Source organism: Chionomys nivalis, chromosome 5, assembly GCF_950005125.1.
Source record: "Chionomys nivalis chromosome 5, mChiNiv1.1, whole genome shotgun sequence".
NCBI lineage: Eukaryota > Metazoa > Chordata > Mammalia > Rodentia > Cricetidae > Chionomys > Chionomys nivalis.
The window spans coordinates 11,092,749-11,108,943 of record NC_080090.1 but is presented as its reverse complement, the minus strand read 5'-3'; the positions used below and the strand labels follow the sequence as shown (position 1 = coordinate 11,108,943).

At 41.7% G+C, this 16,195-nt stretch overlaps 1 protein-coding gene across 4 annotated transcripts in view; it reads right to left on the bottom strand.

The window, feature by feature from the left end:
* Positions 1–226: 226 nt before the first annotated feature.
* The window catches only part of Lpgat1 (lysophosphatidylglycerol acyltransferase 1), a 64,260-nt gene continuing 48,291 nt past the window's right edge, over positions 227–16,195 (bottom strand). For all 4 annotated transcript variants that reach the window (XM_057769696.1, XM_057769692.1, XM_057769695.1 and 1 more), the window contains 2 exons: positions 7,798–7,904; positions 227–5,793 (listed from right to left, as the gene is read on the bottom strand). In XM_057769696.1, coding sequence (XP_057625679.1) covers positions 5,642–5,793; positions 7,798–7,904 — 259 coding nt within the window. In that variant the 3' untranslated portion in view covers positions 227–5,641. The remainder of the gene's footprint in view (positions 5,794–7,797; positions 7,905–16,195) is intronic.

Below are 16,195 nucleotides of genomic sequence, written 5' to 3'. Positions count from 1 at the left end.
GGTGCTCCTTGGTTACCAACAGAAAAGAAGTGCTTCGTTTTCTCCCTTGTGCGCAGGCTTTCATACCCACTGCAGAGTGTTTTCCTGACTGTGAAGGAGGCCCACTTTCTCTGGTGGTCAGCCAGCCCCCACCCCATGCTGCATCTGTGTGTTTGTCTCTGTGCATCCTCAACTGTGAGCCTCTCTAGTCTGTTTCTCCAGCCTTTAAGAGTGAAGAACAAGGTCACCGACTCCTGAGAGGTAAAAATTTATTGATTTCTATGACATCAGCATGTTATGACACGGTCACACCTGCTCATACAGCTGACTCCTCGGACCAAAAGAGGATTTGGTTTTTCCTTTTAAAAATACATTTTTCACCAGCAAGAAACATTTTTCTAAAACAAACATTTTCATATTAAGTGGGAATTAAAAACAATGGCTTTCCCCCACCTTGTGGGGTGTAGGGCTGGTCAGCAACAGATCTCAGAGAGCCCCGAATCTGCTGTTCTCCACATAAAGTACTTCAGAGGGGAAATAAAACCGCAGCCTCCCCCAACCAGAAGCCTAAATCCAGCCAGGAAAAGAAGAGGTAGACTGAACGCTAACTACTTAACTTATTTGGTAGGATTGTGCGAGATATTTTAATACATTAAAAGCTCTCAACGGGTTCAAACATATTTTACAAACAAGTAATTAAACCATCAATGTTTTGTCCTGCATTTACTCAGCTCCGAGAGGCAAAGCGTGCTGGCCACCGTGTGCCCTGAAAGGCTATCTGCCATCAGACTCCCCACGGCCATATCCGTGCTTTTCCCACACTTCAAAACCTGCAAGGAGCAATGAGTAAATCAATTCTGAGAATTGTATCCAATGCTAATAATGAAGTCAAATCAAAACACAGAAAGACGACAGCAGTGTGGTGAAGGTAGCTCTGACTTTCTGACTTGCCTCCAAGAGGTGATCAACTGTTTACTGGTTTTGGTTTTTTGAGACAAGGTTTCTCTGTGTATCCCTGGCTGTCCTGGAACTAACTCAAGCTGTAGACCAGGCTGGCCTCAAACTCAGAGCTGCCTGCTCTGCTTTCTGAGTGCCGGCATTAAAGGTGTGCACCATTGCCTGACTTCTTATCATTTAATTTTAGGGTTTTAATATAATTAAAAATGAATTATCTAAACTAATTAATGCTGAAGCTAAAAGGAGGCTCTGTACAAGGGTAAGAGTCTAGTAATAAGTCAAACACTAGATTGATTAACAGTCTATGTGGAGATGGTTAGGATACCAGGACATAATGCTATCAATCAAATCATGGTTGATATTCAGTCATAGGTTGGCTCTGAGGGTTCAACAATGACAATTATAATGTAAAAACCAATTATATTTTATTATTTGCTAATTGCATTAAATATCTGTTATAAACAAAATTTATTACATATGTATGTGCACTTACATACATAATTTTCTCCAAGAGAGAGGACTGCTAAACATTTACCATCACGCAACAAATGAGAAGACTTGAGGAGTGACAAATCTTTTAAGTCCTGGAAGGAAGCAGATGGTTTTCTCACCAGCCACTGAATGCTGAGCTCCAGGCACGAGTGCCAGCGGTTCACACTGTGAAGCTCCAGGACAGCACAGATACCCATCCCCACTATTAAGAATTAAAAGCATTGTTTTGGAAAAAAAAAGAATCAACTTTATTTTCTCTATATTAAAAAAAAATAGAACCAGCTATTAATTTTTGCTGAGAAAATGCTTCTTTTGGTATTCACAATATCTAAGTTTCTGAAAAGGTAATCTGGTAAAATCATCCCTAATGCATTCAGAAACCAGATCCACATGTGACCAGCCCTTTACAGAAGTAAACTGCAGTTGCCACAGCCTTTACAGACATTCTTAAAACACACTGTGACATGCGGATCACGAAGAAAGTTGAACAAGCTGAAGTAAACATTACAGTATTATGAAAACAAAAATGCATCTGTAGAAAATAAATACAACTTTGTAATAATTGCAAAGAAAGTGAAAGCACTTAATAAAAACAATGGCAGTTGAATATATAACTGTCTCATTACCCAATCAAAAGATGTTACTGTAAAATGCATAGACTCCTTACATGTAAAGAATTTGTGCACCACAGTCATGTTCAACAGTTTTACACAATAAAAATAAAGTCATTCAAAGCATCTGCATACTTTGCAACTATAATATACATACATTTTTTTTGCTCTTTAGACTGTTTTAAAAAAATATTAAATGTAAAAATTCCTCAGATGGCATTTCTGCAGATAGCCCAAGACTGCACCTTATGTGACTATGCCATTCTTCCCCAACAGTTGGGAACCTGCAGCTTCTTCTCAGAGCCCACTTGGTAATTACTTGGGGCTGGTACGAAATGACCGCCACACAGCACCAACCACTGACTGCTTCAGAGTATGCCAGGCTCCTTTGTGATCCAGAAATTTCCAACTTAGGTGGTTTTGGTCCCAAACAGTGTCTACCCATCATTACATGAACTAGCACGCCTGTAACTCAGAGCTCCTTTGACTCTCCTGCCTGCAGCTGGAAGGCTCACAGCACTCGCAGGGCAAAAATCCCATAGAAGACACCATTATCTTCCACCCTTTGTGGGACAGAGCTGAATACACTTTCTATAATGGTAACTCTGGAGGAAAATTCTCTGTTCACTGTTGTGCAGTGACTTCAAAGAAAAGGATAAAAACCACAAAACATTAGTTAACTCCTCCTGTTCAGTAATGCAAACAAACAAGAACGGGACACAGAAGGCTCCTGTGATCAAAGACTACTTTCTGTGACCACAACCGGAACCAAGGTGGTAAGAGTCCTCAGTGTTTACTGAATGTCAAAACACATCACTAAGACAAATTAATAAGAAGGGAGCCACACACACACATGGCCATGAATGAAGTGGCATTTCCAACACTGATCCAGACAACCACATCAGAGGCCGCAATGGGTGGGACAATTTCAGCTGCACCAACTCTGTCTTGTTCAGAGATGCCTGTCCAGCCCATGGGTTATGCTGGCGTTGGTGCTTTCTCTTCCTACTGGTTGTCTGAAATTCCTACAAAAAATTATTTTTTGGCTTCCTATGACTTAATACTGAATTAACTACCCTGTAATTGACTACTTATTCAGCAATCCCAAGTTCTTTGCTACAGGAATTTAAGAGCTGTTATACCAAACACTAATAAATGACAGATCTGAATCCACAGCTAGCGCTTCACTCTTTACTAAATTCTCATCTGACTAGTTCATCTATTCAAGCTTCATCCCATTCTGGCTTTTTTTTTTGCTTCCACTGCTTATGGGCTGCTCAGTCACACATGTATTTCTGAAACAGGGCGAGGTGGGCTGTTGCTTGGTTTTGTCTGTGGTCCAAGGACTCTAGCAGCGAGTTGCCCAGCCTGTCTGCAGCTGAGGACAAAGAGCCGCAACCCTAAAGGATGCCTTTACAAACTGGTGTGGCTTTACTCACTTTCCCCCCTATCTTGAGACATTAACTTTTTTCTTCACACACAGTACAAATGGGAAATTTATTCTGTTCTCTACAGTGGCATATTGCAGTTTCCCCAGACTGTTAGGAAGAATACCTGTTCTTCACATTTCCTAATTAGCTCAAGCAGGTAGATTCCAGTTCCTGATAAAGAACTACTATCAATACTCTCAAACAGGCTTTGCAAACAGAAGACACGTTGAATGAACTGAAGATGTGTAGGACAGATCAAATACATATCTATTTGTAGCTCATGTGTATTATCAAAAGTTACACAAATCTATCATTATTTGTCACTCTAGAGACTGTGAAAATCAAACTGCATCTGAAAGTGATGCCTCTTAGGGGAGCGAGTTTACCATGTACAGTATATTCAAAGATCATGTCCTTTGGAGCACAGTAGTGGTAGCAGGGGGTCAGAGCCACAATTCTGTCTGCACATATGAATGGATATACAGACTCATTTAGGAGCTGGCCACTGCAGTCTGTGGCTTACTTTGCACTGAGGAAATAGGCTGCTAGCTAGTGAACAACTTCTCCCCCAAATGGCCAGCTGATGCCTCCATTCGATTCACCCAGCCTTTCCTGGGCCTCAAATAGAAGCACTGAGCAGCTTCCCTCTATCTATTCACTGTCACTGTAAACCAGAGCAAACAGCAGAGGTCTCCTGCAGTGTAACAGCAGTGGTGTGGTGCTGGTGAGGTACGCCAGCTAACATGTCATTCCCTTCCACATGTGCTCTGGGTTTGCTGAAGATGAAGTGCTATGGGCTTTTATTTGGTGTTGTTCAGCCTTTCCCGTACAAGTGGGGAAATTTGCATCTTTTCCTCGTTTTATTTTTTATTTTTTGGTTTATTTGAAAAACAGAAAACATTAGTCTTTACTTTTGTTTTACAGCCTATTTCTCAGAACTGTTATTTGTGCTGTTAGCCACAATAGGGGAATCTACAGTGTTCTTGCCACGGGAAACTCCAGCTGCCTAATTCAGGTTTAAAAATTTTATTATCCTAAACCAAACCCTCTGTCTCAATACCGATGCAGTGTCTGTAATTTTTGCAAAGTCTGGTTCTCCTGTGAGGTAAATCACAGTAACACAATGACAGAAACTTGTTTGACTCTGCCCTCTTCAAAAACAACTGGAAGAGACTGGGAAGTGTCCTGAGCTGCTGTCTCCTGGTCCTGCTACCCTGAGAAGAGCAGCCGCTTGACATGACAGAACACACTGATGTCTGCACAGATTCGGGGGGCACCCGGAGGCCCTGTCAATACTGCAAGCCAATGTCTGGTTCTATGTTTTATTTCCTAATATGCTCGTCTACTTCCCTTAAACTGGTCATTTAAATGTTTGCATTAATTTGCTTTAACTGCCCTCAAATACATTTGGTGCTACTATGTTAAAGTTGGGGGAGGGGAATGGGGTCGGGGAGGTGCATCATGGGCAAGCACGCAGACAGGAGAGCCTCCTGAGAGCCTGCTCACGACGAGGCTTCCTTTTGTTTCTGGCTACGTTACTATCCTTTGTATCTGATAAAAGTGCATTTTGTAAACTACAATTATCACTCGATGATGTGCCTTCTATACCGAAGAGAAAGTGGTGCTCCCCTTCCCTGACAGGGAGAACACTAACACATGTCAGCATGGTGCTGCGTGAGCTAGCCTTCCGTGGACAGTGGACATTGCTCCTCAGCCAGGATTGAGGACTGCAGCTTGTTAGAGAAGGCGACTAGTCCTCAGCATGACGGGTGGACACATTAACACTGTGAAGCTCTGCCCTAAGAGAGAGGAGCACAGCTTCTGAACAGGGGCATGACCAAGGGCATCTGGTGGCAACAGTTTCTTTCGAAGTCTTCTAGGATGATTTTATGATTTCTTCTTCTCCCAATGTGATGCTTGCATAAACATATGGTAGAGTGTATCTCCTTAAAACATGAAAAGTTCTTAAAATACATTAGCACTTCATTGTATTACTGATCCTCATTGTAGTAGAGTTTTAAAATATCCCAAAGGGGGATAAACATTAATCCATCCATTTGAATTTCCTTTGCTTTTTATATATTTTGATTTGTATATTTAGATTTGCACATGTAAAATAAAGCACATGTATGAAGTCTGAACTCCTCCTATGTGGCAAGTCCAAATCATTTCCTAAAATAGGCAATGGTAAAAATAATGAATGATGTGGTACCACAGATAGCCTGACAAAAATGCGAAGCACTGAATGAGGAATATCCACGTGTTGCTGAGGGTCATCTCCCTGGAAACAGCTTCCTTCTGGCCCTGGGGAGGAGGAAAGGCTCCTAGAAGACAAGACAGAATGTCACGTGATTCCCGGCAGTACAGATCTCCTGAATGAAAGCTGAGTATTCACCCACACTTAGGCTTACTTTGCAGAGAGTTTTCCTCTGAGACACAATTTTAAGCTACCTAGCCTGTCCGGCAACCTAGGCTTCGCCCAGCACTCTTCCACTCACTGGGTGAATGATGCAGTCAGCAGCATCCTCCGGCCTTGGCTCCCTGCCGTCCACTCTCCAGTGTCTGCCTGCTTTCCTTCTGTAGGCTTGCCTACTGTCCACCTCCCCTGCAGTCCAGTCTGTGAGAACTGGCACTCAGGTTGCCCTGCTCCTTATTGAACAGCTACATTTCTTCAGTGGTCAGACACAGGATCTTTAAAATTGATATCTAATAGTTTCTGAAACAGCACTCTTTTCTTTTTGCCACAAAAGTAGTTATGTAACACTTATATTCTCAAAATACAGTAAGGTTTACAAAATATGTTTTTGTAATAATATTAGAAAGAAAATACAAAGAAAACGTATCTAATTTGTCTTTCTGGAAAGGAAAGCTGGATGGCTTTGATATAGTCACCGAGATCCTCTGCCACTCTTGCTCCCCAGTCTTCGTCCTTGCTGCTAATCCTCAGGGCAAGCCGGCTCATAAAGGGATTTGCTGCTCACAAGCAATTCACAAAGGCATGTTCCAGTCTCAAGGGCTGGGTTGCAAGTGGCTTTTTTAAAGAGGCTCATCATTGTTCCTACAACTTAGGCAATATCAGGAGGCAAGAGACTAAGGGTGGGAAGGTAAGGCCTCTTCGCTGGTCACCTGAATTACCTGCTCAGCCTTGAATTAACCCTGCCCTGCACTGTACACCATCTCTTGTTTTTGGGCACTAGAGAATCAGCCTACAACACAGCAGCTGTGAAAGCATGCTGGCTACTATGCTAACCAACACTAATTTTCTTCTTTCCAACTTCCTTTCTTCTTCCTTCTTTCCTGTCTTTTCCTTATACTTTTTGTTGTGTGTTTTGGTGCTGGGGACTCAATCTAGATCCGCACACGTACTGGGCAAGTACCCTATCACTGAGTCACACTTCCAGTCCGAGTTTTAGTTTTTATTCAGAGACAGGGTCTCAGGAAGTTACCAAAGAAGGCTTTGAACTCAGGCTACTCCTGCCTCAATCCCCCAGGCCAGTGCTACAGGACCAGATTCACTGTAGTTCTTATAGAATCTATAGAGTATTGAGAATATAGAAGAGATAAGAATAGATTCTTTTCCCTCCCAAGGGCAAATAACTGACTTTGTTCCCTTGAAAACAATAAACTACACCCTTTCTTGTAAGAAAAGCTGTACCCCTAACGCTTCTGCTTCCTGTGAGAGGACCATCTGCTGAGCCACTTTCTGCTCTGACTGACTGACTGTGAACTAAAACCACACAACAGAATAAAAGTCTCCTTCAAAGGGAAGGAAAAGCATGCAAAAATAGATTCCAGTGACCTCAAGCACAAGGTCAGCACATGTCCTGCAGCTGTCTGTGCTCCTCAGTGTTTGAGTCACATGGCTGTGTGGCAGGCTCATCACTCTACATGGGCCGATATAGGAAGAAACTACATACATCAACACAAAGCTTTCTTTCCATAGATTCTAAGCTGAAATTCTTACATACAGAATGACTTTTATGTCTAACCTAAACAACTGAAAGGGGGCTGGAGAGACAGCTCAGAGGATAAGAGCATCTGTTGCTCCTCAGAGGACCTAAGTTCTATTCCCAGCACCCACATCACGTGGCTCACCTATCTGTAGCTCTAGCTCCAGCTCCAGGGGTTCTGAAGCCTCTGGCTTCCTCTGGCACCTGACCTTATGTGCATGCGCGCGCGCGCGCGCGCGCGCGCACACACACACACACACACACACATAATTAAAATAATAAAATTAAATATTTTAAAGATAAAAAGAAGTAACTGAGAAATGTTTATCTCCTCTAAAGCACATGTCTAGCATCTCTGGTAACTTCAGAAATGTGCACCTGTTCTGTAGAAATGTGACAAGAGGCCCTCCTTCTCAATAAACCGCTGATAGAGCCAACTGGCGAGGTCATCCGTCTCCAAGGGCACATCTTTAATTGGGAAAATCCTATTAAGATTTAGAAAAATAAAAAGAACTACTTTAATTCAGAACTGAAAACTACTCAAGAACCCTAAACTTACCTTTATTAATGAATCACAAACACACACAGGCACAAATGCACTCACGCACACACAAAGATTTAAACACTAACCAAAGAAAGTACCTTAGCAATGCTGCTTTATGAGAAAGTGAGAACCAGAAAAAATCTGCCCAAATTGATCAATTTTCACTAAGCATAGCAGAATACTGGCTTTCTGAACAGGGAAATTTTTTAAAAAATTTATTTATTTGTTTGTTTGTTTGCTTTATGTGTATGAGTGTTCACAGGTCTGTGTACCATGTGAATGCCTGGTCCCTAGAGAGGTCAAAAGAGGGCACTGGGTCCCCTAGAACTGGAATTATGACAGGTATAAGCTACCATGTGAGTGCTGGGTATCAAACCTGGGTCCTCTGCAAGAACAAGTGTTCTTAACTGATGAACAACTCTCCAGCCTCCTCGTTTTTTAATACTGAGGATGAAAGCCAAGGCCTTGAATATGCTAGGTCATCCCTCTACTGCTCCGCCATATCCTCAGCCCTGAACAAAGGGATTTTTGTTTCTTTGTATGTTTGTTCAGACTTCTCTGTATAGCCCTGGCCGTTTCAGAACTAGTTTTGTAGACCAGGCTGGCCTTGAACTCACAGAGATCCACCTGCCTCTGCCTCCCAAGTGCTGGAATTAAAAGCCTGACTGACTGACCAAAGAGATTTTTTTTTTTTTCAAAGAGATTTTTAAATAAAAAAAACAAGCAGCCCAGAAGACTCTTAGTTATCTAAGCAGGGAGGCTCTTGCCTATAATCCCAGCACTCCAGAAACTGAGGCAGCCTGGGTAAGACAACAGAATAGTGCAGGGTAAAACTCTTTATAACCATAACCAGCAGACTAGCACTTAGCGTGGACATGGTCAGCAGTGCTTCCCAACTAGCCACATTCGTTCTTGGGATCCATCCATGAGTCCTCTTAGTATTTAGCAATCTTGTGCTTTCATTTTAGCATTTATCTTAACAAAAATATTCAGAATAATGACAATCATAACTGAGTAATATTATATAATTCTGGTGTCCACATTACAATCAATGTGATGCCATTTTACTACCGCAAAAGTAAAAGTCAGGAGAATAGAGCATACATCAGATAAAAGTATACTTAAAGTCCAAGATTTAGTTGTAAGCTTCCCTTTTTATAATGGCAGAGTGGTTCACAGAGGTCAGTTCTGAACAAACATAGTCAGCAGATGCCTGCCTTCACACTGTTCCTTCAGGTATGGGTAAGGGGTGATGGGGGACCTTGGTCTAGTGATACAAATTTAAGTTCAATTTGTTAAACTGTGGATATGTATTTCTGCTCTTATTTAAGGTATTATGTTCATATAGTTCATTTTAAAATGTAAAGTTAAAAATTAAAGATTTAGATAGTTACCTATTATAGTCAAACTTGTAGTCATGTTAGTTAAGGTTTCTAGAGATAAAGAAATATATTTCCCCTAGATAGATAATCTACAACACTTCAAAGACCTTTAAAATTTTTTAAAAACTCAGGCTTTTCATGACAATAAGACATATCTCCTGGCAGCACCAATCTACTTCAAGATGATGATAGGCATCGAAGAGGCTCCTTATGGACTTTGTTAGCCATTTGAGCAAAAAACTGCTCTTGCCTGGACTGCTTGATGGTATGCTGTATAAACTAGACATGCAGGACCCACAGACTTGCCTAAAGAAGGTGTGACAATCCTTTAGGGTTCGTGCGTCACAAAAGACAAAAACAAACCCGCCAGACATTCTGCAGGACACAAAAGAAAGCAACTGATGAACTTTGCCATTATAAAGCAAAAGATCTTTACATTCCTTGCTTCACGGAAAAGCCTTCCAGATACTATGAGCCTTTAGGCTGAAGATGGATGCCCCAATGTTACAAAAAAACTTCGAATGACTGTCCAGGCAGCAAGATGTCTCTGTCAATTCTAGAATTTTAAAAGTTGCTTACAATGAACTTCCTGTTTATTTAGGTAATGTTATATCCTTCTGGAATCTTTAAAGGGTTAAAGACAGATAGTTATAATTATGGTTTTCCTTAGTTATGATAAAGGATAAATTAGATATAAAACTTTCCAAATACAAATAGATTAAATAGTGTAAATGTAATTCTCGCTTGATATGTTTTGTTATATGTAATTTTACTATGTTAAAGTTAAAAATCATCTTTTTTACTTAGACAGAAAAGGGGAGATGATGTGGGATGTCCTTCTGTATATGTGTTGCTTTTATTGGTTAATAAAGAAGTTGCTTTGGCCTATGGCAGGGCAGAATAAAGCCAGGTGGAGAATCTGAATAAAAATATATATAGAGAGAGTAGGTGGAGTCAAAGAGATGCCATGTAGTTGCTGAAGGAGACAGATGTTGGACCCTCACCAGTAAGCCACAGCCTCATGCTGATACACAGAATAATAGAAATCTGTTAATTTAAGATGTAAGAGTTAGTTAATAAGAAGCCTGAGCTGATAGGCCAGACAGTGTTGTAATTAATATAGTTTCTGTGTGATTATTTGGGTCAGTGGCCAGGAAATGAAACACAGCCTCTGCCTACAAATGGGAGTCATCGTATGGCCAAAGAGCGTCTTGGCAACCTGCTCTGTCACAGAAGTACAAGAGCTTGGATTTCTGGGCCAGCTGGTAAGGATGAGACCAATATGTGAATAAGAGCAGGACTGATACAGGAAACCTGAGCTGTGTGGTCAACCACATTGCAAAATTGCTCTATTTGGATGTGAGTTTTGTGAGCCAACTCCACCATTATTTGAAGATAATTCTGTTTGAACCTGGCTTTACTTAAGAGATATATTTGGCCTGACTTTTAGGTACAGGTGTTATTAGTATTCATTGTCGACCTGACACAACATAGTCACCTGGGAAGAGGAAGCCTCAACTGAGGAACTACCTAGATCAGCCTAGCCTGTAGGCATGTCTGTGAAGGACTGTCTCAACTGATGATGGATGCTGTGGGGAGAAGGATACACATGGTGGGCAGCAGCATCCCTCAGGCAGCGAGACCTGGAATGTCTAAGAAAGCCAGTAGAGCGTGACTCAGAGAGCTAGCCAGATAGCAAACAGCTGCCTGGGCTAAGAGTTTATCCCTTGGTTGGAGGCAATGCTGCATGGGACAGATTCCTGCCATGGGTCCTGCCCTGACTCCCCTCAAGAATGGAATATGACCTCTTCAAATGCTTTATCACAGCAACAGAAGGGAAATTAGTAATTTTAATATCATGGAAACCTAACAACCAGAGTAAAGAAGCAGACTGTTCTTGAGAGCTGGCATCTGGTCTGCCCTCTTGCTGTGTTCTAGCCATGAGAATATCCAGGCAGCTCTGGGTACACCAATATCTTATTTCAACTTTCCAATTCCATTTCCTACAACTTCCCTTCGAGTTCTGTTAAGGGTTATTTAATGTGGGCTACGTGTGCGCTATCTCACACTCCTGCTGCTCTCACAGTCACTATTACTCAGCATGCCCACCCCCTACTCTTCATCACCTCTCCTATCTAAACTCTACCATGCCACCCCTACTCTTCCTATCTAAACTCTACCATGCCACCCCTACTCTTCCTATCTAAACTCTACCATGCCACCCCTACTCTTCCTATCTAAACTCTACCGTGCCCACCCCTACTCTTCCTATCTAAACTCTACCGTGCCCACCCCTACTCTTCCTATCTAAACTCTACCATGCCCACCCCTACTCTTCCTACTCTTCCTATCTAATCTCTACCGTGCCCACCCTACTCTTCCTATCTAAACACTACCATGCCCACCCCTACTCTTCCTATCTAAACTCTACCATGCCCACCCCTACTCTTCCTACTCTTCCTATCTAAACTCTACCATGCCCACCCTACTCTTCCTATCTAAACTCTACCATGCCCACTCCTACTCGTCCTATCTAAACTCCACCCACTGTCCTTAAGACCCAGCACAAATTAATTACAAAATGTCTTCTGTTCTAAGATGGCCACACGTCCAGTGATTATCACAAAATAAGTATTCCTTGGAAAAGAGATTAAAAAAATGTTGACTCACACCAGCTAACACTGTGGTATATACTATATAAGATCAATTTAATTTTTGTTAATTTAAACCAGGTCTAATTAACTTAAGGATGATTTAGCAGGAGCCATAAGGTCAAAGAAGATCTTAAGTGGTTTTGTATCTGTATGTGAAGAAAGTCAACATTAAATATAAGACTGGATTAAACAGCAAGATTTGGGTTTAACAAATGAATTCTTGAAAGAGTAGTGTGTCTCCTGGGTTTTCTCTGTCACTTTAAATGTGGAGCAGCACGGAGGGCAGTATAGGTCTGAGACTTTATCCCACCATCTGCCCAGAGCTGCCTGGACATTCTCTTGACTACAATACAGCTACAGCCAGAAGGCAGACCAAATCCCCACTCTCAAGAGCAGTCTACTTCTTTACTCTGGTTGTTAGGTTACCATGGGATTAAAATATTAAAATGAGTAATCCTCTAATACGGCAAGGGATCAAATGCACTGAGTACCAGTTCTCCCGAGACAAACAGGAGGAGTGCTTGGGAGCTCTCAGACCTACGGGACATAAGCTCCAATAGCTACCCAAATGAGAAACAAGAGCCTCATTCTAAAGCAATAAAAATTCTTATTATCAGTAACCTAGAATATTTCTAAGTAAAATGTATTTCCCCCTAACCCATGAAATCCTCTCTTAGAGCACTTAGAAATTATACTTTAAAAACACAATGCTTGGCTTAGCAGATGGCACTCTCTACATCCGAGTTAGTACATAAGAATTTTTAAGCCATGAAGAATGTAAAACATGAGCCAACAAATCATACAATTTGCTCCTTGTTCAGTTATGTAAAGTACATGGAAGAAACTAACCTTGGAGAGAAGTCTGGAGATTAAACAGCCCCTCCTCACTTTATGAAGCTAATTATTTAGCAGAGGGAAGAGGAAAACAAGCCAGCAAATGTACAAGCATTTCACTTTGAAGAGCGGTGGCTGAGTTTGAATGAGGGAATTGGCATTTGCACATGGAAAAGAACATGGAAAGGCTACAGCCTAAGTACTGTCTACAAGAATAAGATTCAGAACTTTAAAAAATGTTTTGTCAGCAGTGGTGGTGCACGCCTTTAATCCCAGTACTTGGGAGGCAGAGGTAGGTGGATCTCTGTGAGTTCGAGGCCAGCCTGGTCTACAGAGCGAGTTCCAGGACAGCCAGGGCTGTTACATTGAGAAACCCTTTCTCGAAAAAAAATGTTTTGCCTAAGTAACATAAGCTTAGTTTTCAAAAGTTAAAGCAATTATTCAGGCAGACAATGACAAAAAATTCCCATCCCTTCCCTCCCCAGACCCTTGCTTTTGGATATAATCTATCCAACCGTTTCTTTCACAGTCACTTGGATATTATTTATAAGTCTGTGAAAACTGTCATTTCCAGATTACTCTGCTTCCCTTGAGAATAACGACCTGGCCATCTAATTCCAGTTCCTCTTCTCCTTTATACAGTCTATGATCACACTTACTGGTTTACAGTCTATCTATTGTATGTGTCTTTCTCCAACTGTGTTGTAACATAGAATATAGTGTGCAGTGCTAAGTTGAACTGACAATAATACGTCAGTGAAAAACTTGATGAGTGCTATATATAGACAGCTATCTTTTCTGATATACAGCTTAGTTTTTCCTCAATTGCTGAGGGTAAGTTAAAATAAAAATTTAGACCAAAGTCCTGGGTAGCACATGGTGGCTCACAATCATCCATAACTCCAGCTCTAGAACACCTTTTCTGACTTCCATACGCTCCAGGCACACACATGCAGTCAAAACACTCAGATGCATAAACACATCTTCATGTTTTGAAGACAGTATCTCATAACTGTTGTTTGCTTGTTTTTTATAGAGAAGTTTTCACTCGTTAGCAAAGGCTGGCCTAGAACTGACTATGTAGCTCAGACTAGTCTTGAATTCCTGGTCCTTCTGCCTCTATCTCCCAAGTGCTGAAATTATAGGCCCTGTGTTCATGCTGGCTCAGATTAAACAATAATCTTCAATGAGAGCTATGCTCAACCAATAATCAACTAAATATATGCGTTAAGGCTTTTTATATTTCAGGCATGATCTCTTCAATAATACTAAATTAAGCTCATAAGGTCCTCCTGTCCTTAAAGATTTATACACAGTCAAGGGTTGAAGGGGAGGCTGATGTGGGAGTCCCCTCTGTATGCTGTGATTACCATTAATGAATAAAGAAACTGCTTTGGACCTATAGCAAGGCAGAACTTAGGCAGGTGGGTAAAACTAAACTGAATGCTGGGAGAAAGAAGCGAGGAGAGAGAGAGAGAGAGAAGCCATGTAGCCCCGATGGAGACAGACTCTGGAACTTTAGATGGTAGGTCACAACCTCATGGTGATGCACAGATTAATGGAGATGGATTAAATTAAAATGTAAGAGTTAGCCAATAATAAGCTAGAGCTAATGGGCCAAGCAGTGATTTAAATAATACAGTTTCTCTGTGATTATTTCGGGGCTGAGCAGCCGGGAACCATCAAGAGGGAGGCAGAGACATTCTCCTCAGTACTGTAGCAACTGGTAAGGTGGCCATGCTCCTACAAGCGAACCTTTACCCTACCTATGTCCTGTAACTCATTAGGGTACTCAAACACACAAAGAACGAAACAAAAATAAAAATAAAGACATGAAAGCAGAAGAGGCAAAAGCTGGAAAGAGGAAGGAGGATCAGTGGAAGTGAGAGAACAAGAGAGGGTATCAGAAAGGGATATGACAAAAAGATAAACATGTGCATGTAAATGTCACAATGAAACATTAGTATCATAATTAATATGTGCTAACAACAAAAATACTGAATACTGCCAGGTATGCTGATGTACACCTTTAATTTAATTTTGGGAGCCAAAGGCAGGTGGGTCTCTGTGAGTTAGAAGCTAGCCTGGTCTACCAAGCGAGTTCTAGTCTAGCCAGGGACCCTGCTTCAAAGAACAAAGAAAAAAATTGAGTAGCAATAACACTTTCTTATTTGTTAGACTTTTAGAGAGATTTAAAAGTGGAACAGCCTAGCATGGTGGTGCATGCCTTTAATCCCAGCATTCAAGGGGCAGAGACAGTTGGTTATCTGAGGTTATGGCCAGCCAGGTCTACAAAGCAAGTTCTAGTCCAGTCAGGGCCACACAGTGAGACTCTCAACCCTCCCCCATAGGGAAAATACCTGATGTGTTTGGCTCCCATAAACTCAGAGGGAGTGGCAGCATTAGGAGGTGTGGCTTTGCTGGAGTGTGTCACTGTGGGGGTGGGCTGTGAGGCTTCCTATGCTCAGGATACCACCCAGTGTCTCAGTCAACTTCCTATTGCCTGCAAGGTGTAGCTAGCATCATGTCTGCCTGCTTGCCATCAACTTCCCCACCATGATGATGAAGGATTGGACGTCTGAAATTGTAAGAGAGCCACCCCAGCTATATGTTTTCATTGTAAGAGTTGGTTTCATAGCATAGAAATCCTAACTAGGACAGCTGGACACCCCAGAGAGAGTGAAGTAGAGGACACAGCTCATCTCACTGCTGACACCCAGTCACTAAACATGTGCTATCTGGGGTACATGCGTACCGGTGCTGCAGAGATTAGCTCTGCTGGCTCTAACTTTGGTTCTTTACTATGTGTGGTTAATTTCTGACTTTCCTCAAGCTTTAGACTCACATCAGGACTACACAACTGGTTCTCATGTCTCCATACTGGCACCGGGGCTTGCTCACACATCTGTGCCATGGTGTGAGGCTTTCAGGCTCCTATAGTCTGATTTGGACTTGGGTTGGAACTACCTCACAGGCTTTTCTGGGTCCCCAGCCTCCAGCCCATAAGACTCTGGATCTATTTAGCATCCATAATAAACTGAGCCAATTTCTTTATGTATTTTTATGTATTCTATTGGTTCTATTAGTTCTGTCTCTCTAGAGAACTCTTATACACTACAGTAACATAATATTTCACTCATGTTTTTTTTTTTTTCTCTGAGACAGGGTTTCTCTGTGCCTTTGGAGCCTGTCCTGGAACTCACTCTGTAGACTAGGCTGGCCTAGAGCTCAAGAGATCTATCTGCCTTCTGCCTCTCAGGTGCTGGGATTAAAGTAAAGGCATGCACCACACCCAACTAAAATAGCTGACATTTACCATGCTAATTCTACTCTAACATTTACTGAGTGTTGTTATAAAAATT